The sequence below is a fragment of the Patiria miniata genome, unplaced genomic scaffold (assembly GCF_015706575.1).
Source record: "Patiria miniata isolate m_02_andy unplaced genomic scaffold, ASM1570657v1 HiC_scaffold_5, whole genome shotgun sequence".
Classification (NCBI taxonomy): Eukaryota; Metazoa; Echinodermata; class Asteroidea; order Valvatida; family Asterinidae; genus Patiria; species Patiria miniata.
Window position 1 is genome coordinate 14,720,837 of NW_024037072.1, and position 25,726 is coordinate 14,746,562.

General features: G+C 37.8%; 1 protein-coding gene across 1 annotated transcript; it reads right to left on the minus strand.

Moving 5' to 3' along the window:
- Window positions 1-5,775: 5,775 nt before the first annotated feature.
- On the minus strand, window positions 5,776-23,476 carry LOC119741940. Its single transcript, XM_038217901.1, has 2 exons — window positions 23,076-23,476; window positions 5,776-6,118 (listed from the first exon to the last, which is right to left on the minus strand). Exons 1-2 carry the CDS (start codon window positions 23,463-23,465, stop codon window positions 6,011-6,013), a joined length of 498 nt encoding a protein of 165 aa, XP_038073829.1. The 5' UTR covers window positions 23,466-23,476; the 3' UTR covers window positions 5,776-6,010.
- Window positions 23,477-25,726: the final 2,250 nt, after the last annotated feature.

A 25,726-nucleotide genomic window follows, 5' to 3' on the forward strand; every position in this document is an offset into this window, starting at 1 on the left:
AGCTGCCTAGCGTGCACGGACCGGTACCGGTGTACATACACGTGTCTTGTGGCGAATGAAACGAGTTCCAACGCATGGTGGCGCTGCGCCTATAACTGAATTTAGTTTTGATCGAACCCCCGAAAACCAGGAAAACAAATAAACACAATCAATACAAATGTCCCAGGAGTTTATTATTGGTTACAAGTTATCCAGAACGATCAAAACATACTTTTGTTCCAATCTTGGTTCTTAATCTCTGTTACAAATTTTTGTTTTGTGTATCTTGAACACCAGCAGGGACTTTTATAGAGGAACACATTTTGCCATTATCATAGGTGTTCGTTCTTGCATAATTCCTGCAGGTACTACTACTACTACAGCCCAGCGGCGTAGCCAAGGGTTCTCATCCCAGGGGGGCGTGTTGGGGGGGGGGAGTTTTAATGGTTTAATTGAGGTAAAATGGAGGTGCTCCCACATATTTATTCCGTGCCTCCGTGAAATCAAATAGTGGGGGGGGGGGCAATATTATATGGTGCTAGCATTCAGGGCGATACATGCGCGTAATTGAAAAATAAAAAAGGCACCCGGAACGGCTGATGGCACACAAAATTGCACAACTTTTTTTTTTTTTTAACGGCACTTGTTCAGAAAAAAAGGCACTTGTTGACGAAATATTTAAAAGGGCACTGTTATATTGGTGGTTTCAGCGCTGGTGAAAAAGGGGCATTTGAATGGAAAAAGGCAGTCTTTTATGTCAAGTCGAATTTGTCAATATACAAAACATTGTAAAGACCTTGAAAGTAGTATAGGCTTGCTGTGCTTGTGTAGAAGAACGGCTTGGCTAAATGCACGAATCAGTTTCTGAAGTATTGTTGTTTTTATTTATGTTCAGGCAAACGTAGAATTGAAATACTTTTCCCCCTTTAAATGTAGTCAATAAGTATACCAGTCACCTTTTTAAAATTCTTCACAAAGGAAAACTGCTTTCTTTTTAAAGGGGGAGATAGTCAAAAAGAAGTCTACGAATTATGAGCTGTTCTTTCGAAATCGGTGGTGAACCTAACACTATGGTTTAGCAGGCAATTAGTTCAAAACCTAATATGCACCTTGACTTTAGAAAAGACAATCTCCTGTGTTCAAAATTAATGGATAAATAAAGACAGGACAAATCACATACATTGTAATTGACTGAACAAAAAAAAAAGTTCAAGAACATGACTGCTGCAAGACTGCACAATATAGATACATAATATTTTATTTCGATTTTCTTAAGCAGAAGTAATAGCCATAAAAATAGAGAAAAAAAACCTTTTGCATGATTAAAACTTAACGAAACAAGCGGATTTACGCTCCCTTTGGCTACAAATGGAATGCTTATTTAGTGTCGTTTAATATAATGAATATGAAGAGAATGGAGATATTTAATATTCTGCTTGAATTAAACTATTTCTGTACTGGCCAAGCAATTTAAGATGTCATTGTTGCATTCTTAACTGGAAAAGTCTTAGGAGTTCTCCACTTCTTCAGAATTTAATCCATCTAACTTGTTGATGGTGGAAAATGTCAACATGGCAAAAATTGACCCTCCTTATTCATTTGTTCCATGTTATATTAACACCTTGCAAGTAATGCTCATAATGTGCATTCTCATTAGCAATTAGGATTTCGATTTTGCCTGGTAGCCATGCATTATGTAATGATTTGCATTTTTTCCTCTCTGTGTTACTTTTCCCAGTGTAGTAATAATTTCAAAACATACGTTTTTCATAATTAATATCAAATAATATGCATCAAATGTACTTGTTATAAATTGCTAATGAAATGAATTAATTCAACTCAATTATGCTAAATACATGCGAATTTGTTAAAAACAGAAGGTCATATTCATCTTAGTTTTGCAACAAATAGATTGGTTATATAAATTATTATGAAAGCCCACACACCAAAAATACAGATAGCAAAGCCGATGTGGAAGAGTTACAAATAAATATTTCAAAACAGCATAAAATATGTCAATGAAGGAATGCTTGCATATTGTACGGTATAATTTGAAAGTAAAAGAAACCTCACACAAGATACCATGCTTTGCATATTAGTATTTCAAGACAAACATTTTTGGGATTAAATATTTTTCTAAAAGTACTGCAATGATAAATAATATAAAATGAATGTTTCTTTCTGTTTTTTTTCCACAGCATTTTCTAGACGACTTCTATGAAATATTAGTGGACTGACATTTAACAGTGTGAGAGAATCATTTGCATATTTCAGTTACAAATGATCTGAACTTTTGTCTATATTCTTAATCAGACTTAATGACGTAATGTACATCTACACTTTTGGCTATATTATAAATGACATATATTCCTTACATATATTTCATGTTCATAATGAAGTGAAATTAATCTAGACTAAAGCCGGTTTTCAAGGGGAAATAATAACCTTCACTGCACGGGCCCAATATCGACCAATAAATGATTAATTTGTCACCGTTGGTGGGATATTCAAATTTTGTGCTGCATTCTTGTGACGCATTTGTATTGCCTATAAACAGCATTTACTATACAACATGTAATCAAGGTGAGCAACTTAATTTCAAAGAAGATTTAAATATATCAAGGTATCACATAGACTGAAGGGTACTTTCAAAAGTATTGAAATTAGAAGAGTTAGTTAAGAAAATATATTTTCACTCGGCATTAACATAAAGCAATGAGTAAATATTTTGTGTGCATGAATTCTATCCTACCTTTTAACATCTAAATAACTACATACTGTATGAGAAAATCTACATATGAAGCAATCTTACTAGTACGGTATCATGCACTGCACAAATGACATGATTGAGAATTTATAAGGAAAGTAGAAAGTCTTATCAGGACAAATACCTGCTAAATCCCACATCACATAGCCACATAAATGTACGCACAAAAATTGTACAATATGAGCCTAATATCTTCCACAGCAAGCATAGTACAAGAATCTACATTTTCCCGTCTACGTCTACCTTGTATTTTTACAGAAAATATCTGTCAACACAATGGTTTGTGACTTTATTCAGATCATGTTGCCTATGATATCATGCTTACAGCACAAGCTGTACATTACAAAATTTATCTTTTTGTACTGCATGCGTGTTCATAACTGAGCGAAGATAAATCCAATCGTGCTCGTGGAACATGGAAAATGTAAGTACGTGCGACACAGATGTACTCATGGAGCTATATTAAATTACTAGAGCGCTAACTCCTCATTCTTGCATGCAGAGACACTTTGAAGCCGCTTTGGGCGCAGACTTAAGCGCGTCATGACGGTTCAAAAAAACGTCACGGCGAAAAGCATCAGCAGCGGAGGGACGCGCACACGTTGTGCTGTTTGCGTAGAGCAAAATGAAACGCTCATTTGCTGATCGTGCGTTTCGGTTTTGGGCGTATCGGCTTCGATGACGCATCAATATGGAATACAAACGCAGATATGCAAATAGCCGTAAAAAAGCCGTACAAAATTTCGAGTTTTCCATAGGTTTGTGAACAAACATGGATGCACCCATCAGGCATTACTTTGTACATCGAGTTAGCGCTCTAGTAATTTAATATAGCTCTATGGACGCACTACATTATTTCATGTTCCACTCGCGCTCGTGGGATAACTAACAGTAAACAACCAAGACTATGGTGGAGAACAGTCGCTATACATGTATGCACATAGGCATATGCAGATGCAATTACAACATTAAATACTACTTCTTGTACTCTGGTGCCCGTATCAACATTTGGGAGATTTATTTTTCAAAACTCACTCCCACTAAATACTAAACGATTTTTCCACACACATGTACATGTATGTAACAATTGAAAAATTAAAAAAAAAAAAAAAGTCTTAGGCCAAAAAAAAAAAGTCTCCGGTTTCTGGTATGGAGCTTGCCAAAAGTGGTGCGGCGACGCGGCTTTTTTTTTTTTTTTACCTGATTTTTTTGCTTTAAATGTCGGCTGATGACTGCAAATGGTGCCCGACTAAACTTAGTGCAAATATATGGGAGTCCATAGAGGCCACATAAAGCTTATTCTCGACCATAACCCAATCTAAAAACACGTTAAAATTGTGCAGCAGCAGGATTCCAGTCAAACCAGTGAGTTTGGCGGTTTTGAGACATCATCTTTCATTGAAAAAAAATACTTTTTCATTTTGCCGACGCGCATGGCTACGGCGACGGGCGCGCATACCAGAAACCGGAGACTTTTTTTTGGCCTTACTGATGGCTATACAATATCCCCAAGAGCCCCAATCTATTGCAACCCAGCAACAAATGATTTCCTGTTTTGAAAATACATCCATATCAACCTGCAGAAGATTATCGCAAATCCCTCTAAATTCTGGATCTTTTCTAAAAACAACAATTTCAAAATGATGGCTATCTGATGGCTATACATATATACGTACATGTACATTTATTCTCTCTGGAACCCCGACTCCATTGCAGTAAATCCAGAGCAAAAAAGTGTGTATTTCATGCAGCGCAATACATTCATAGACACATGCATCAGCAATCATCAGTTATTCAAGTTATTAAATCGAGTTATTTACAGCTTTGCAGTCTTCCAGATAGCCTGGCACTGTGGAAGGGAGCATTCTACTATACCACATTAAACAGTGAAATGCGAAAATCATGTCTTACTCCGCACAACTCTGGCAATAATTATGTAGGCCTACATTTAACAACTGTTGCCTGATGCAATATGGCACCATAGCATTTTGCTAAATTTTTACTCCCAATGGGCTCGTGGAATGCTCCCTTGGATAGTTTTTCCTAAGTAATGTACCACAAATTCCTTCAAGCTAAGCACAGTGTGTGGTATAAACTATGTCCTTTATGTTTTGTGTATGAAACTACAATTGCAGACTATCACTGTATTTAGGTAATGGCAGTGTTAGAACATGGAGGTAGGAAAATTTCCTACCTCCATGGTAAGAATATCCAATTTCAGAGACGGTCTGCATAAATGAGCAATATACTACACTGTACATAAGTTAGTGGTTCTAAAACCTTTGTAATGATTCACATTGTTGCCATCAGAGCACTGCCAGGAGTTACAGATTAACTTTCAAGGATATCTATTCATACTCTCTTTTGTTTTCAATTATTTGTAACTTTGTCATCCATGAAAATTCTCTTTGCAAAAGTTTGATACTGTGTATTCATTTTGAGATTTGCACCATCACGTATATTCAAATATGTCGTTTACTTATTGTTCTAAATTTGTTATAAAATCTTGAATTTTTAAAATATATTTTGGGTTTATAGGTTTATATCTTATAACTAATATGTGTCTTCTGACAATGACCTACTGTAGCTTAACAATGTGATAAAAACAGCGTTTATTTGTTCACTCGTTCCCAATGCACAACCCACCATGGGTGCTGTGATGGCTATTCTTACACCAACTATATGTGCAACATGCACCATGCGTAAACAGAAATTTGCAATGTTGGTGGGTGCAAGCAACAATCTGTCTAACCATAACCCCGTCCCATCCCCCTGTTTTTGTTCTGGGCACCCTGCCAAATCCAAAAACAGCAAAGCATGAAGCCGGGTTCTTCAATTATGTAATCATAAGTCAGTTTGGTGTAGCGGTACTTTCCTCACCTTCCGACGCTGTGACCAGGGTTCGAATCCCGCCTGGGCCAACATGTGGATTGGGTTTTCAGTCCCTGCCTCAGTTTGTGGGTTTTGCCCAGAATATTCTTCGGGGGTTTTCCTCCCACCTCTAAAACTGTCATTTCTTCTCATTGCCTTCACTCTACAGGTTTCTTCAGGCTTGCGAGCTACAGTGCCTAGGGCGCTTTTGAGGAATCCTTGGTTTCATTTATTATACCAGAATTAAAAAATAATAAATAATAAAAAGTAAGAACCAAGTTACCAAGTTCAACATGATTTTCCCACTATGGAAAAGGAAAATAACAAGCTTGTTTTGCTTGATGTATTGGACAAAGAACAGAACAATGTTGGGACCAAACAAAATTCATCCCACTACTTGTCAATGACATCGTTAGCGGTTTTGTTGTTGTTCTCCTGAGATTTGTATGAGTAGATGAGTAGGGCGTCTTCATTCGGTCCTCCCATCTTCTTTGGTGGTAGCTGAAAAGAAAAAAAAAAGAGGGGAAATTAAAGTCTGTATTCATATGTTTTTAGAGTCACTGTTTTTATAAACACTGTATACTCAGTGGTGTCTGAGGACTTGCAAAGAAAAAGTTCGCAAGCTAACCCGGTAGGACTCAAACCGGCAAACTCCTGCTTACTTGTGCAGATGTCTTACCACTCGACCTCCGAACTTGCTTGGGGTCGGCTGGCTGGTTCAAGTCTTTTATAGCAGTGGGTACCGCAACCAAACTATTTATAAGATGCAATTTGCGTCAGGGAGATGTAAATTCAGTAGTGGGTTTTGCCCTTTGCACAACTCACAATCTCATTTGCAATTAAATTGATGAGAACATGGATACCGGTATAGGTACAATCAAGCATCCAACCCGACAAGCTGTTAAACACTTGGAGACCTCTTTCACAAACAATATTGCCTCTAGAACAGGACTTGAGTCCTGCAGGCAGATCACTTCACTCGGTTAGCACTCTCTTGAGGGAATCACTCTGCATTTCAGACAACTATCCCGGGGAATCATACTGAAGGGACTGTACATACTCTCAGGTTGCCAACATTGCTGAGGGACTCAGTGCACGTGAACGTGTTTCAATATGGTGCTCTGATGTATAGGGATTTTGACCGAGATGTGTGAGCACACTACCTCAGAAACATTTCAAAACTGCATTTTGGGATCACACAACCCAGCAAAGGCAAATCAGTGCAATGTGAACACAGTCCTTTTTAGAGTTCCCCTTCCCATGGAATTTTTGAGTTTCACCCCTCAAAACAGATTTTGTTTTTTAACTGTTATGTCTTATCTAGCAGTACAAAACTTTTTCCCTTTTGAATGCGCCATCAAATAAAAAATCTCCACATGTTAATTTATAGAATAATTACTTGCAAATTTTGAATTATTTGCGGGCCCAACAAGAATTCTGGCGTATACCGTATCTTTAAGACTTTTTGTTCCATTGCGGGTGCAAAAGCAACCCAAAACTGTGTATTTTCAGGAGGTTGGAAATAGAAAAGACTTAGAGTAATTCTTTCCACTTAAGTAAAATTTATCATTTTTTACATGTAGGAGAAAAAATAAATTATGTTGAAGAGCACTGGTTAATATAGGTCCCCACTTAAATTTTCCCAATTCGTGATTCGAAGGTCAATGCATTTCTTTACAATACAAACACCTCTGAAGACAATAGCACAATATGGTATTGTTTAACTGAGGTTGGTGTAGTGAGATTAGGGTACATATCTGATGGTTACGCCCCAGGCTGCATGATTGGTCAAATAGTACGTTACTGGTGACATCTCAAAAATGAATTGAAGGAATCTGCTTGAATTTTAGCCCACTGCACAAGGACAGTGCGAGAATTTCTCCTTGCAGCATTTCCGAATCTCATTCCAATTCCAACAAAAATTTAACATTCAAATTGCATCGAAGGACATTCAATTCACAAGACGGACTTTTGACAAGAACTTGTGAATCTCAATTTTCGACAGACATCTACATGTACCAACCACAGCTAATAATACAAAGGATAAAGAGCAATGAAATTGATGAGCCATACGTCGTCCAAGAAATCACACGTATCGCCAACCAACCTGCAAATCTCACACCAATGAACTGTAACCCATTTTATACTTGACTGCTCTGCACCTGAGCACTACCAATGCATACTTTTCACATATGTGAATACAGCAATGCTCATACTATGTATTGTATGGGTGTGAAAAATTAATTCCGGATCATCATCAGTGACATTAATTCTTTTATTTAAAGAGCTCTATAGAATTGTATGCAGTTCACGCAATTTACTTGTTAAAGGGAATGTACATCATTGGCTTTTGCTGTAATTTTCAGAAATGAACTATTTGAGGGGTTAGTATAATAGATCAAATATTGTTACACTGACCTGTTTGAAGTTTTGTTTTGAAAAATGCTGGAAAAACCAAGAAAAACAAAAATGCTCAAGTAGTCTGGTTCCCTGACTCCAGTAAAGATAAAATGGATCTTTTATAGATGCCGGAAAATTGTAAGGTAAGGGAACCAGTCTAGCTGGCCTGCACCTGTTCATGAACATGTAACCAATAACAGACAACATTTTGACTGAAAAAAAAAATGGTAAATTTGGAGCAGTAGTTGAAAAATAGTTAGGATTTTCCAACGGTGGTCAGCCGACCACCGTTGGAAATGTATACAAACATACCTATTTCTTAAAAAATGACTTGACACGAGGTGCCATAATTTTACAGGATGCTTTAGACTGTCATTTACCAACATCCTTGTAAGGTATTTCGTAAAAACTTGGTAGTTTTGTTTTTCGATGTTTACAAATGTTGTATTCCCTTTAAAGTAATTTTGGTTCAAATGCAAAACATTGTGAATGTATTAAAAGTGAAGCGACGTGATACATGTAAATGCCATTTTGTTAACTTTTAGAATCCTGCCATCTCCTGACTGCCCAAAGTCATTTCAAACACCTGTCATAATACTTACATACGTGTACACATAATATGGGAATACAATATAGAGGGGAAAATGAACTTTAGAAACAGCTGTTATAATGTTTTTATTCGGTAAAGTTTCATAACCAGGCAAATTTTTCACTTTTTCCAAGATATGGTGTTTTGGAAATCAACTCTTCAAGTGTAACATGTCAACAGCATCTGGAAAAAAGAAGCGAGCAAATACATACATTTGTGTCTGGTAAAATCAAATGCACATTTACATACACGAATGTATGTCGTCACCATTCAAGGTTGTGAGACCATACCTGTGTAAAATTGCAGTTGATGAGGGAGAACAATTAAATGCATCAGCATGCATACTTGATTTTTGGCTTTCAACCGCCAAGCAGCCTGGAGCTAAATGCATGCAGTTTGCAAAAGTGTCAGGGGACTGACTGTCAATGCCTCCAAGGCTCCAAGGAATCAATCCAATGTGAGGATGACTGTTGGAGGATCTGATCCAGTATCTTGTATCTGACCATCAGCAAAATGTTTTATACAGAAAATTTGAGTATATTTTAATTGTGGGAGAGGATAGCTGTGTGACCAATCACATAAGGGGCCATTCAAAATGTTCAATGTTTCTAAATTTCGACTTTTTTTTCCAAATTGTGGGTGGGTGGGTCAAGCTAAATAATTGAAAATCGAAATTCACTTTTCATTAAAAAAAGGGCAAAATAAAAAAGCTAGATCTTTTTGACTTGCCCCTTAAAGGGGCACCAGATATTTAAAATGTACCATTCTAAGATGATTACAATACTGGTTTTCACTCCATGAACTTTCCTCAATCCCCCTCAAAAAAACCTCTTTTCCTAAATCTTGGAGATGTAAAGTATACCTGTATGATAAGTTATCTGTAAAATTTGTCATAATTTAAGTCACAATTCATTTGAGGTTCAAAATGCATGTGCTGGGTTCGCCCTTAACTTCTTCTTTTTTTTCACTAGTCAGCCCGGACTAGTGAAACATACTCTGAACTATTCTGCGGGCCTTTTCACTAGTCTGCGAGTGTTTATTTTTGTATTTGACTTCTTCCACCGATGTTTTCGTGACATTTTTACGATGTCAAATTCGACCAGTTAACACTACGTTCGCCATGGTTTTCCAATGAGTGTCTGTATCCCAACGCATTCATGCATGTGAAGAAAAAAACTATGGAATCAGACTTATAGCCCAAAGTAAATAAAGGGCGACATGCTTATTCATAATAAGGAATTTGTACGAAGTCTGTGTCCTGTACTTTTCTATGCTTTCATATACCTACACAAAATGCAGTGCCAGACAATGTTCTTCCTTGAATTTACACACTAGCGATATCGGCGCAAGATTCCGCGGCGCCACGGCATGAAACAAGCCAAAGGCGCGTCAGTATCAGATAATTTTTTCAATAGTTTTTTTTTTTTTAATGTGAAAATCTGCAGAAATGCAGGAAAGTTGCATGGCTGATTACAATAATTTTTACTCGCCGGGCGGACTGCTTACGGAATGGTTTTGACTAGTCCGCCGCTGTTTTTATTCGCATTTGGCGGGCCAACTACCGCTAAGGCCGAACCCTTCATACCGGTACATGTATACACAGGTGTGTATAGAGAGACAGAAATTAAGTTATGAAGGGCAGTAGTTTTGTACAAATAATGCTGGATTCCTGCATTCAATCGCGCATATAAAGTATCAGATCATTGCTGTTTAAGCCAAATTCTTAATGGTCACCATGGGATTTTCATGACAAGATTATTTATGTTCCTGGCAATACTCGCTCAGGAAAGCCACTTGCAAGATATTTTCACACACAGCATTTTATTATACTGCCTGGTTAATATTACACAAGCCTGTGAGGGTTATAGGTTCCAATCTTGCCCGAGCAAGCTTTTTTTACCAGAATATTCTTGGAAATAATAAAGTACACGTATGTATGCAGGATTGCACACAAGGGCAATTAAAGTGAAGGCCAAATTCATGTCTGACACTGTATACAATTTCCAAAGAATGAAATTTCTTTGAAAATTTTTTAAATGACTAAAAAATTTCCAAAGACATTTTTCACTCTACATGTATTCAAATGACTCTTCGCTTCCACCAAATAAAACTTAGGACCAGAGTGAATTTTAGAGTGAAATTCATTTAATCAAATAGCTTGAGTGTTTGCTGAGATTCAATTGACTGATTCTTTTTCACTGTATTCTAAAATTAGTGATTTCACTCTAAAACGCCTAGTCCCTAGATCCACTCTTTGGTAATTAGAGAGCAAATTACAAATGTATGCTACTTGTTCATTGAGTTTAAGTTTGAATGTTATAACAACTTGAATCTGATTAATCAGAGGGGTTGTTTTGGGAGCCAATCATTACTGACCGAAATTTACTGTATGAAATTTTTGCCAGTCAGAAATTAGAGCTATGTATGAAGAATCAATAAATGACATATTAAAACTGGGCCCAACTGGACATGCCACATCAAAATTGGGCCAAACTGGAAATGAGAACATTATAAAGAGTGTGGAGTGTGTTGTAACGAATGTGGGACAATTCTCAAAGTAGGAACAGAAATTCATTTCTGGCAGGTGTTTGGAAGTAATTGGGTCCCTTTGAAAAGTGCAGCGTGATTCATGTGCAGGCGTCAATAATGCACATGCCTGTGTACAGAAGGCGAACTTATGAAAGAGAGTGTGTGCAGGGCGTCTGAACCCCAGGTGTTTTTCCAGGCTCCGATATGAATAACCGAAGTTAAAGGTGCATAAAGTTGAAATGGGAATGTTTAGGGAACTCTCTTACACGTAAATAACTTCAAGTAGAGCAGAAGCAAATGGCAAGCATTCGCTACAAAAGTTTTTGCCTACACAGTTAAACCTAACCCGAGGGTTTCTTTTCTTCGAGTTTCGAGTTTAAAGTTGACTTTTTGAGTTCAAGTTGATATTTTGAGTTTTGAGTTGATTATTCAAGTCCTTCGAGCAGTTTTGGAGGATTTTGGAAGATTGAGAACGATGCAACATACAATTTTGGGGATTGTGGAGGATTGAGGGCACATGGACACTCAGTACTGGTTGATTTTGGAGGAGGTGTTTGAAGAAGAGGAGGGTTTTGAAGGATTCTGTATGAATGCATTTTGAGGGGCAGGACTGTCGGAGGACTGTGAAGGATTGAGGCAGTGGGTATCCTTCATTTGAACACAAGTGCAAAATTTTGAGGATTTTGGAACGTTGAGGATGTTTCCTAGCAAAAAGGGCCTAGGGGCCAGGTTAGGTTAACCAGTGATAAGTCGAAAGCTGGTCATTCCCTGGTTCGCAGAGCCATGAAATTGGGCCCTAGCTGATGTCATTTATAAACATGGATAGGCATTCAAAGCTCTAAAATGGCCCTGTGATGCCACAACAAATATGCCAAATGGCAAGCTTGCCAGAGACACTTTTTTCTCAGCACAAACTGTAGCCATTTTGTTCAATTGTATGAGCTCAAATATACAAAAAAGACAGGATAAGAAATACATAGTGTTTTTATGCGTTATCAGAGTAAATATAGTCTGTGAACCCAATGGCTATTCATTTTTTTCTGTGCTTAATAGTACACTGACATTAATCTTCAAATATTTACTGTGGAATCAAAAGCAATTTCCAATATTATACACACATGAATAAAAAAACCCCATTGAATTGATCTTTTTACTTCACAATACCTACTACACACTAGGCTCACAGCACATCCATGCCGTCCAAGGCAATCTACACCGACATTAGTGTAATTTATCATTTTATAAAGAAACACATTGCTTATTGTCACCTTGGCACATGCACGGGGGCTAAAGTAGCGGATCCTTTGATCAGATGCACTACTGCTTTTCTTTTCGGTAGCATCGTAGTGCAGCTGTGTACATGTACATTTTCTTTCCCTCGGACGGGAACCTTGTAAAGGAAAGAGCACAACACTATGGATCTGTCTCCAGGCGCGTGGTCAATATTGTATGTTCACTCTATCCTGTAAACCAAGTGGAGCGGAAGATCTATTGATGGCTCTCTAAAAAAAAAGAAGTCTCATTCGCATGGGAATTTGAGGAAGCACACGTACACGGTGTTTGCTATTTTGTTTCTGTTAGTCTTTACAATATTTCATTTCAAGCTACGGTATATCGTCAGATCTTATCTTCAAATTTAACTGTCCAACATGTTTTACACAGTGAAAGTATAGCATCGCATGTACGTGTACGTATGTGAAATTAATTAATTTGGCGTGCTGATGGAAATGTCAATCACACCCGCACATATATCGTGTGCAAAATCTGGTGTTCTTGGCTTTTTTTTAACATTCGTGACTTGAACAAACATCTCACATAATTATATATTTTGTAGAAATATGACATTCAAGTACAGAGGTGAAATGTGATGGACAGCTATCTTAAATTTAAGCAACAATGAACATTACAATCCTCAAAGCTGCTTTGGGGGGAGAATCAACGGACTGCTTGCCAAGAGTCATTTGGATATTTCTTCTCAGCAACGGTCTCAAGCGTTTGAGTGCAAATGACAGGTTGAACGCTAGTCACCCGTGCTACAGAGCTTAGACCAAGACGACAAAAAAAGCTTCACAGGGATTAGTAGGGCATGCACCTTTGGGCTGGATATGGAAAAGCTTGGACAAACAGGTTGGCTCAGCAATTTAAGGGGTTTGTGTGGATGTTTTAAGTGCTGAAATCATAACAATTTAAACCCTTGAAATAACCTGGGTAACATTTATGCAGTCGGTGTAACCAGAGGGAGAGAATTGGGCCAAACGCTATTGTAATATAACAGTATAAGTGCGTCCATGAAATTCTACACAGAGATTTGAGTTGGTCTAAAAAAGAGCTAACCACATTGCTTGTTTCTATCAGTAGACTGTTTACTGGTTCACTGAGATGTATGAACATGTACCTCAGAATAAAAGAGACATTAGGAATATAGTAGGACCTGTTATAGCTGAAGTACTGGTACATGATGGAAGGGTATACCAGCAAGGATAAAAAGCATTTTGCCATTACTGTATTTTTGTAATTTCTGGGTTGTGTGGATTTTTTTTTTCAATTGAAGCACCAGCACTTCACAAGCAATACACAGAACCCATCCATACTCAATTTGTTTTAGTCAATTACACAGAAAATTTACCCATTTTGCAAGCACTTGGCCTCAAATTCTGGATACTTCACAGGGGAATTTCAAAAATGTATTTACTGGGATTGGTTATGCCCTACACCACATTCCCACCGTTATTTTTCTGAATATTTTTCATGATGTTTAGACTGCAAAGTATCTGTACACATGTTTATATGGATTTTTTTCAATTATGTTCCGATCATCAGCTACCATGTAACTTGATTAGACTTTACTCAAGGTCCCTGATGCATGCAATCAATCATATTGTTTCAGTTCACTGAGCCACGGTGAATGGAAAAATCTTTGTCAATATTGCGGGAGACTGGAGAACAGTCAATTACAGGGCAAATTTATTACGGTAGTTCTATGTTTGCACAGACAACACAGCGGCTACGGACTGGCGACTCCTGACAACTAGAAAATAAGAACAGTTTTTTAATGCTCCTGGTTAGCCTCTTGTGGATTGGATGGTTAAAGCCGGTATAACTGTGCTCTATTGAAAATTGTCATTTTAAAGGGAATATACAACATTTGCAAACATCAACCAATAAAACTACCAAGTTTTTACAAAATACCTTACTAGGATGTTGGTTAATGACAGTCTAAAGCATGCTGTAAAATTATGGCACCTGGTGTGAAGTCATTTTGAAGAAAATGGTATTTTGGTTTAAATTTCCAACGGTGGTCGGCTGACCACCGTTGGAAAATCCTAACTGTTTTTTAACTACTGCTCCAAATTTACCATTTTTTTTTCAGTCAAAATTTTGTTTGTTATTGGTTACCAGCTAGACTTGTTCCCTTACCTTACAATTTTCCGGCGTCTATAAATTGATCTTTTTCATCTTTAGTGGAGTCAGGCAACCAGACTACTTGAACATTTTTGTTTTTCTTGGCTTTTCCAGCATTTTCGAACACAAATTTCAAAAATGTCAGTGTAACAATGTTTGATCTATTATACTAACCCCTCAAATAGTTCATTTTTGAAAATTACAGCAAAAGCCAATGATGTACATGTACATGTATATTCCCTTTAACATTAATGTGCATCATTTGATAATCATTTCTGGGCAGACAAGCACAAGGTTACAATTTCATTCAACTTCAGTCTGCACTCCAAAGAACTTGATTTTCTAAAAAAATTGTAGATTAATACTATTCATGAGAACTGAATTTCGTTTTTGGAATAACGACACATGATTGCAGTGCTCCAAATGCATAATTTAGAACTACAATTTATCATGCCTACTACCTCCAAGGGCTGCTAAATTAATAAATTGTCTCCTAAAATCTTAGATTTCATGGTCCATGTTCTATCAATACAGTACCGTACATTTGATTTATCAAATGCCGACTACTGCATTTTCATATTGTTCATACAGCATATGCACATGTTACAAAGCACACTGCACTTGAGCTGATTAACAATTTGCATTCTGTTTGATATTTTCAGTCCAAAAGGTCATCATAGGAATATGTACATGGCAGCTAGCGGATTATGATATTCCCTGTGCAGTGGTACAATGCCTGTACGTATACAAGCAGTGGTACAATGTAGGCCTACATCCACTCATTTCATGTGTTAGCCTACACGTACCAGTTTAGGAATTCTGAGATACCATGGTAACTGTATACAGATTAACATCCAGTGTGAAAAACAGAGCCATGGCTCACCTCAGAACTGCTTTAACACATGTTGTCTACGAGGTTCAAATTTCAGGTTCAAAGTTATCAGACTACATGGGCCACCTGCTCTTAAATTATACTTGGCCAGAAATATTTTTTGTTACTAGACCAGTTGCAAATATGTGCAGTTTAAGTTGTAAAACGTATTTATTTGAGTGGTTTAAGTCAAGTAATGTTTAAGGAGTTCCCGCCCCACCCAGGCGCGGATCCAGAGGGGAACTTATAACAATTACACGTAACAAAACAAGATGACATTCTGCAGCTGGGTTATTATCTGTATCTGACAGGCCTGATCCCCCCCCCCCCCTGCAAAAATTCCTGAATCCCCCGCACGCTTGTAATTACTGAGCCCTCAAAAGGCAATAAGCACACAATGTCTTTGAAGTGTAAAACCCAAAATTAAAAACTACATGTACCTATGTACTGGTACAGATCCTAAACAAGAAAAACTAAACAAAACAAGCTTGACAAAATTCCAACAAATGTTATTGAATATTAGTACCGATGTGACCTCTGATAAATTGTAGTAACCACAAAGTGGGCAATTTCAATGCCTATTCAATTCATCACTTAGTACAGTCAACTATAGTTATCAACCACCTGTAACACTGACACTGTTGCAGTCACAATCAAACTTGACCCATAAAAAATCCACTGAAATGCAAAGCGATTGTGTTGGGTAAATAATAAACAGTTCTTTGAAACGAGTGTGCAAATAACAGATTGTATATTACAAGAAATTTGAATTCAGTTTGTGAGGCCATAAAGTTCTAGGACCTACCGGTAGTTCAGCTCATGATCAATCCTGTGCGCGTAAAGTGCCATTTATTTTCATTCACAATGCACACTTCAAACATAAAAACCAGTCAAACCTCAAACTCCGCTCTAAAAAACTTCACCTAAAATATGATTGACAAATTTGTGGGTTTTTTTTCCGTAATGTACATATTATGTACTAAATGAAACAAAAGAAAGAGCATGGGTCTAAAAGTTAAACATTTATTCTGACAGTATCCAAAATGTATAGAACTTATTTCATCTTCAAATTTGCAACTTAAATGATGCAAAACGAAACATTCTGGGGTGAGAGAGTAAAAAATAAAGGGGCACAAATGCATGTGTATGCCTTTTGCCTAAACACATTTACAATCCTGGCCAAATCTCGCTGGGCCCCCAACCCCCCAGCCCCCGCTCAATGTTGTCTCTCATTGCGCGGTGTGTGCTCCATCCGCTGGAGAGAACAACATTGACCGGGGGAGCGGGGGAGCGGGGGAGCGGGGGAGTTGGTGACCGTAGGAGGCTAAGGTTATTTCCAAGTGTCCCAACCATTTTGGCCGGGATTGTAGATTGCTGCAATATCATGACTTCCATTTTCTCATACCTTTGACTATCCACTGACAGATCACTGCGGCAAGGTAAAAAAAAAAAATTACACCTTTATGCGTTTGCCAAATAATATTTACAGTACATCCTGTGCTGTACCGCAGTGTTTGCAGCCCCTAGGACTTGACAAAGTATTCCATGGTCCATGTACACATCAAGGGACTTGTTTATTTTGACAAAAAGTGGCTGATGAAAAGACAGGTGGGTAAAGTGTGGGTCCTAAAGGGTCTATGCCTGACAGCAATATACAGGGCGCTGTGTCGTTGTACTCACATGCAGAGGCTGATGTGTGGGTTTGATGTACACACCAGTCTGGCTACCAAATTAGGTCGTGTACACAAATTAGGGTTCTGGAGGCTGGCTGACGATTTGTTCCATGGAAGCGTAAATATTTGGCACTCTGACTTAAACCAGCAACTGCTGCTGTCGGTACACACTGTGATTCCCCTATAAACTTCCAAAAATCATAGGGACAGGTGTGCGAAAAAGTCAAAATATCGTCAGGCAGTATAGGGGTCGTTCAGACACCGTTTTAAATTCCCTTAAAACACTGGTTGAACTCGATTCAGTGTAACTTTCTTGCTAAACGATATCTGAACGCTCTTTTATTTAGACCGAATCGAGTTCAACTCGAAAATAAAACGGCAACTTAAACCCCCTCGGAGGGAGGGTTTAGCGAATAACCAGAACGAGTTTATCTTCTAGTACGATGTCTGAACGGTTTTAAGTAAAACGCTGCCCGTTTTAGCCAGCGCAGTGACCCGGAGTTACGTAATGCCTTCTCCGTGGCGCGCTTTTGTATAGTGTCCCGCAACTTGTGCAGGGTTAACAAATTATAATTAGATGTAGTGTTTGAAAACTGTTGAATACTTTAATAATGTGTGTCATATGTATATTATTTCTAGTTGGTTTTTCTTCTCCTTTGCTAACCGATTTGAAACAATTTCGATAAGTCCCCGAGGGCTGATTGAGATTTGAGCCAAATGATGTGAAACATGAATGATTTTCTGTTCCCAAAATTACACCCTTTTATTTATCTTCTACTGTCTTGACAATCGCAAGGACAATGTACAGATCAAAGTCCTTCCTGCCTTGGTCTTTATCATTTGGTTCAAATGTCCTGTCCTTTTGTTGCAGAATGATAAGAAAAAAAATGAAAAGCTGGGAGGAAAAGATAAGTGTTGGGGTTTTTTTCAAGGACGGAAAATTTGTTGAAAGTTATGTACTTCCTTTTGATAAGGAAACAATTGAAGTACATGTAACAGGAACAATTTTCAGTGGCTAATTTTGTGTAAATTTTTAATTTTTAATTTAAAAAACAGTGAACCAATTATACATGTACACTACTGAAGCGCCCATGTAAATTGGCCTACGGGTATACATTTTATGTATGTGTACCTACATATAACTTAAAAAAAAACCAAAAAATGTTAACCATGTTTACCCCCCAAAAAATATTTGAAGCTTCTGCCTAAGATAACTGCTGTAAGTACTATGAATATGAAACCTATTAACGAGTAGCATATTTTTATAATTGGCCCTGAACTTGCTTGGGACGAAAAGGTGCATTTCGAAAATTTCATTGAAAAATTGACTAACAGAGTGTACCCATTAGAGATAATTATACCCGTAAGTTGTGGTATGTACATTAATTATTCAATGCATACACTGATAATTATTTACATTATTTGATGCATTCTTCAATGACTGTTTATTCACAAGAATAACTGATACAAGTTTGCATTCCTGACCTTTTCGAAGAGAAAAGGCCCTGAACCTGGTTGGGAAAAAAATGTGCATTTCAAGAATTTTGTTGAAAAAATGACAACTAAAATGAAGATAAAGATAGAAAAATTTACATGTTGATTGACAATTGGAAATAATTATACCTGTAGGCCCCTATGTCCTGCTGTGTACATTAATTGATCAATGCAAACACTGATAATTATTTACAATATTTGATGCATTCATCAATGACTGTTGATTCACAAGAATAACTGGTATTTGAAGCATAACTTTTTGAAGGGAATATTTTTTCCCTAGATCCATTTTACAAATCAAACAATTTATTGCAGGTATGTGACATTAAAACCTTTGTTACCTCCTCAAAGGGTCACCTCAATGACATGTGGATGAACTGCTTCTCAAGTGATCTATTAAAATTGATATCCTTGGCCAACAAAGTCAAGGGCATACATGTACCTTAACCATCCCTAGGCTGTTTTGATTGATTTTGATGGCTTCAGGACTGCAGCTCTCTAAACTTTAAAGGAAATGTCAAAAAACAAAACTACCAAATTATTACGAATTACCTTACTTGACTGTTACTTGGTGAATAATGATCTCAAGCATCCTGTAAAGTAATGGCACCTGGTGTGCTGTCATTTTCAAGAAAAGAGGAATTTTGTATCAATTTCCAACGATGGTCGGCAAACCATCATTGGAATGGAATAGGCCTTGAAGTAGTACTTGTATACCGCTTGTGCCTGGTTGGTGCTCTTCCAGGTAAACCATAGAATTGGGCCCAGATTTAGTGGCTAGTACCGGTATCTATCTGATAAGCTGCAAACAGAGGACGCACCCTCAACATCCTTTCAATGTGGAAACCGATGACACAGGAAATCCCCCTTTTCCATCCGTGTGCAACACACATGACAACCCATTTCACCTATTGATCATAAGTGCAGGCAGTTCAGACAGCTCGAGCCCACTGCATTATACAATGTATTACACAATAAAAGGAATGTTCAACGACACTGTACAAATGTAGCAGCAAGTTTCTACCGGTATTTACAAAGAACTGACGTACCAGTAGCCGTACTGCAACTTACCCAATCGGTTTTTAATAATAATTTTTAACAGCATTTATAAGGCAAACCTTTTCTAGATATACAAGCCATTTAAAAACCTCACTTTATGGGAGAAAGGCTCCAGCAAATACCGGTAGACGTGTTTTGAGTTTCTGTATGAAGCATCTCTGAGATCCCTATAGGGACATTTCCAGAGTCAGGGAGCAACATTTAAGAAAGCTCTGTCGCCATAGTTGGCAAGGCCAATTGACAACTTATATACAGTATGTACACATACAACACGACATTACACTACTGAGAAAAAAATTATCAGTTGACAATCATACAAATCTACTTGGGTTGGGCACCAAGAGGAAAGGAATGTGATAACCATTTGAATGCCAAAAATGCAGAAATCCTACATCATACCGGTACATACATGTACATGTACACTCAGGTACATATGAGAGAAAAATATCACACTTTCCTTCTTGACCATCACACCTAACCACACAAATTGCAACTGCCCAGTGACATGTGTACAATAGCACCCACTAATTAATTTTAACTTAAAGGTATTACGTTTTAATTTGGTTGTAAAGGATCCGGTACCAGCATGTATTTTCACCAAGATATGGACAACGACTTGTTCAGTTTGATTAGGTTATGATGATGACATTTATTACAGAATTAGAGATTGTGGTTTCATTGTACTGTAGGCCCTACATTGTACACCATGTTCAATGGGATGTGGTAAACTATAAAGTTACATTGTAATGTACATGCACCAACACAAATTGTGAATGATACTATGAAATTGCGAAATCTTAACATTTCACAAATTTGTGAATGTTTCCTTCCTATGGGAGTAATGCAAGAACAGGATTTGGAAGTGAAAATTTAACAAAATCCAACCGGAATCTTTGAAGCATTCCAATCTGTTTAGAATGTAATCTTATATTCAAACCTAATTTTTGGCACATGATGTGATGTGTATAAATATGATAGACCACATAGACCTATAAGCCATAACAGCTGCAATGTCAAGCTTGCACACAGTCAAACGTTACAACTAAGCCACTGACATCCACAATCGAACTGAATTCAAAAACGCCCAGGGCGTGCAGGACAAACACACAGTACATGTACACCCACCCAAACATGAACAGTATCAGCAACCCCCTCCCCATCCTCGAAATCACCATCAGGTGTTGAAAAATGTCCACATGTATGACTTCTTCTCATCAGTCAATCTGGGCTGAGCACTCCAGCGATACAATCCCAGACCAGAGAATGGTATTAGTGCAACAGAAGAATGCATTTGTTGGGGGGGGGGGGGAAAGCTCTGCCTTCTGGCACAATGGGGACCTGGTGTTTGGAGTGCAGCTTGGAGTGTTAGCAGAGCTCCTTGAGTAGTTTGCACTCTAGAGGATTACCGGGTTCCTTCCTTCATCAACAGTGTAATGGGTATCGCACTCAATCAGCATCAAGATTTAGCAAATTTAAAAGGAGGAACATTCATTTCCATAAAACTGTGATGAAGATACAGTACATGTAGCAGCAGAATACAAAAACCAAAACACCAAGGCTTCAAAAGTGGAGGCATGCAGCCACACTGGAAATTTTGTTTTGAACAGGCGATGACATTTTTTTTTTCTTTGACAAGGTCATCCCAACAATGTCCATGAAATGTTTACAAAATAATGAACAAATCTGAACCAAGAACTGATTGGCAATAAACTGATGAGACACCACACATCACAAACTAAAATATTTGGAATTCCACTGAACAAAAGGGATATTTGATACTGTACGTGTCCCGTTGATACATGTATGGGGAGATAAAACATATACGGACAGAAGAAAAAACACAATTTGAACATTGAGAAGAAGCGACCACCAGAAAGTTAAAATAAGATTCACGTTAACTATGACTTAGGGCAAGTTTCCTTTTATGCCAGTTGACCAACTTTCTTATACTTCCAACTTATGGATTATTCCACTAGTTGTAATTGATGTGGCCGCAAAAACCACAAGGCCACAGTGATTCCATTGATTGATTGTTCTGACCAGGTTGTAAGTAATAATAGCCAATTGTGAAGTAACAAAGATCTACATTCCATTCCCTTGAATGGATTGACATACTGGGTACTACACATTATGTACTGTACATGCCAGCATGCATTACAATGTATACATGTATGTGGACAGCAGTTCAATACAGTGTAGTCATATGTACAGTGGCTGCACTTTTAGACAGCACATGGAGTCATTCTACATTCAATTATATTATACAAATATTGAACGCTTCGAGTGTTGTAGTAAAACTAGCCTCCCGAGGTTATCTATTGAGCATTCTATTTTCCCTCGGCAAAGCCGAGGGAAAATACGGTAGAATGCTCCATGGATTACCGAGGGAGGCTAGTTTTACTTCATCACGAGATAAATTCAATATTTGTTTAATAACACTTCACCCACAGATTCTTTGGAGACAAATCTTTTTCAATAGCAGGCCCCAAATTATGGAACACTATTCCCATCAACATCAGGGACGCCCCATCTCTCACCATTTTCAAGAAACGTCTTAAAAGTTTCTTATTCATAACATCCTAGTCCTCTCTTGTACAGCGCTTTGTTCTATTTTGTAAAAGCGCTTTATAAATACTTTATTATTATTATTATTATTATTATTCTGCTTGGTTTCAGTATTTTAAATTATGTAAATCTGAACACAGTTGAAATAAACTTCAATTTCAATACAAAATTGGTGGAAAATGTATTCTCTCTTCCAAACTACCCCTTCACGAAATGTTTGAACCCAACTCTGCAGCGCGCTCTCTTTGGAACAAAACGCGCTACGCGCAACGCGCACACCAGCATGCATTTGCACACAAATACCACGCCGTGGATATAGTACTTTGGTTGCTAATGGTAAAGTACTTTGGTTGCTACGGGTATAGTACTTTTGGCCGTGCACAGAAAGATAGCAAAAATAGAAGGTATCATGTGACTCGCTCTCGGCTAATCAAGACACAGAATCTGTGGGTGAGGTGTTATGTAATTCAAACCATATAGAGGAACGAGCATAGGCCTATATATATGGAGGTGTACAGAATAGGAAATGTGTGCAGCACAACACAAAATTACAATTTGAAATTTGTTTGAAATTTTCTCGCTATTCGTGTGATCGGATATGACTCAAATTGTGTGGTTCTTCCCAATGATTTGCACATTTTAAAGGCATGGTATACATGTTTGGAATGCTAAATTTGGGAAATTTAACAAAAATAGACGTGGGAGGAGCCTGGGCCGGGATATGGTTTTATTCATCCCAACCACTCAATAAGTCAGGCCTGGCAAACGCAAAGCACTCCAGCAAATGTTCAACATTCTACAATTTACAAACACAAATATTGACATATTAAGATGTTCTCGTTCCACCCTTCAAAATTCTGTAACCATAGAACTCACCGAAATTCTGCTGCATCTGAACACATCCAACTGTGCTGGCATCTGCAGCTTCTTCACCTCCTTGGGAAACGCCACCACAGTGGTGATGTCCACCACCTCATCCGCCTCGTCAAACAACTCAGAGTTCAGGGGTCGGCCAGGGGCGGGACGGATCTTAGCCGCCGCCCAACAGACAGGCAGAGCAAAGAGTGGGTGTAGGGTCAGGTAGCCGACATTGAAGACTTCCTGCAGCTCGACGACGAAGGATTCCTCGTCGGCTATGTTCTTCTTAGTGAGGATCAGGCCCGACTGCTCAATGGTGCGTTCAAGCTCCTCCGCTGTAGGTGGGCTTTGAGCATCAGTCGTCATTTCAGATTCCGGTTGCGGGGAAGTTGTTAGCGTAATATACATTCAAAATTACTATGGGGCTGATGATTGCCTTGGCTTTCTTTCTCCTAGAAATGCATTGACGGATTCCTTTTACTGATCACAGCACCACCAGTTTGTGAAATCTGAAATGGTCAATTTGAGATTGAACCTAAAATCAGAATATGGCAATTAAATTAGTGTTTGCTGTTTGCCTACAACCTGCAAGGAACATTTCTATTCTGTTCAAATATTTGACAATGACATCTAAAATGCCCATCCCATTAATTATTTTTATAACTAAACTTATTATTACCCTAAATGTTCGGGTCACAATAATCACAGCTTTTTAAATTCAAGAAAGAATGTAATGTCCACGTCTTGGGTGGGCAAGCTGGGGGGGGGGAACAATTGATATTTGATAGGCACATGCGGTGAACAACTTTACAACATTCATTCCTTCCTTTCTCACACAGTTACAAAAATGCAATTAGGCCCACCATAAGTCATGTAAGCATGTCCTAGTCCTAAGTTCTAGAATTAATTAGCAAACACCATAGTAGTCCTACACGGTTTTTATTGCAAGCTTTCAGTCAGTTGCACAATATGCAATGGGCGAGTGCACACACTCGAGCTGCTCGGTGTACTATCAGTATCACGCAATGCCAATCATGCAATTGGTAGCACTGCCACTGCACTGCAATTCAACCACGACATCAGAACAAGTGGGACGTGGGTACACTACGAATCCCATTCATGATGACTGCACAGTTTTGTTTTTAAGAACTTACCACCCACAAAAACAGCACCCAAATCTCACGGCTGAAAGGTCTTTGTGCTTCTGGAAATTTGATAAAATACCCAGACAGATGGGATGACTACCTGTACTCCGATCTAGATCTGCACTAAGCAACTGTGCGAAAACGAACTGTTTTCATTTTTCACGGCAAAGATTTTGGACACAACGATTCGATCGACACTAGAGGGCGGCCATCTGCGCCGCCGCGCCACGTCCACCGATTTCCTTTTTTGGACTGTCCAATAGGAATGACCGAAAGTTTTCTCGAATTCGATTGGCCAAAAAGTGACGAATCAATCCACGAAACGCTAATCATTGGTCGATTGTCTAATTTATTTACTTTGGTTTTGTATTGTATTATGTAGTAAGCAATAAAGATCATGAAGCTAACAAAAAGGAAGAATAGGAGAGATGTGGAAATTCCGGATTGTTTTTCCCTAAATATTATTTAGCAAAACTTGTAAGATGTTATAATTTTTCTTGGGCATTTTGGCTAATGAAGATAGGCAGAGATAATTGAGACCATTATGAATACAAATTTTTTTATTATTAAATCATACACATAAAATATCATACAGTGGATATACATAGTTAACTATATGAATCAATTAGATGGATATAATTTGTAAATTGATACATCTATTATATACATAGAGCTATAAAATGGATATAAACTAAGTTACTCTGATGTAAAACAAATATTGGCTACATTTTATAAAAATAAACTACATGTACATATATTAGGACATTTGTTTACACACAAACAAATGATTTAGCTAACTATTTCAACTACTTTAAGAGTCGCGTACTATTTAGGCCAAATGCTCCCACATGAGAAACCCAGTCAAAAACACAAAAGGCAGTATTTATGCTGAATTGAATCAAACATTCTGATTTTGAGGCTTTTTCGTAAATTTCAATATTGTTTTTATAAAAAGCTAAAATTCCTTTCATTTTCAATGCCATTACAATTTCTAAACAGTTGCCCTACACTGTAGTCTAATGTAGCAATTTCAGTATTCCAAAGGCATGATTTGCATGAACATGTGTTCAAGATTTGAAAATTTGGCGGAAAATTCACAGAGGGTACATTACCAACAAAATTAGTGAAATGTTATTTTTCTAAAGTAAAACAAATATCTGGAAATTTGATAGCACCATGTTTTCCTGTACTGTTTTATGCTCCAACTTCTATGTGAACTGTAAATCTTGATTGCATGGAAAATTGCAACACACAGAGTTTGTTATCAATTCACTCATAGACTTGCGTACATTTTATGTACATTTTGTTTTTTACATAACCGCAAGATGGCTTCCAAGGAGGCTTGTGAGAGCACAAGGGAAGCATCTGAAGAATTTAAAGCCAGAGTCCATCATTTGCAGCTATCCAAAAAGTAACTGGCATAATTATTGTTGCAAAACATACTTGGTTGAAAGGTAGTAAGGGAACTAAACTCCCTGTAAAATTATTCTTTCTGGCAAGCTGTCATTTTGAAGAAATCAACGA

Bases quoted from the DNA above. Each gene is read 5' to 3' on its own strand.
- LOC119741940 (XM_038217901.1), bottom strand. From the start codon at position 23,465: ATGTATATTACGCTAACAACTTCCCCGCAACCGGAATCTGAAATGACG. The intron at 6,119-23,075 runs GTGAGTTCTATG...TTTTCTTTTCAG, and splicing joins TCAGATGCAGCAGAATTTCG to CTACCACCAAAGAAGATGGG.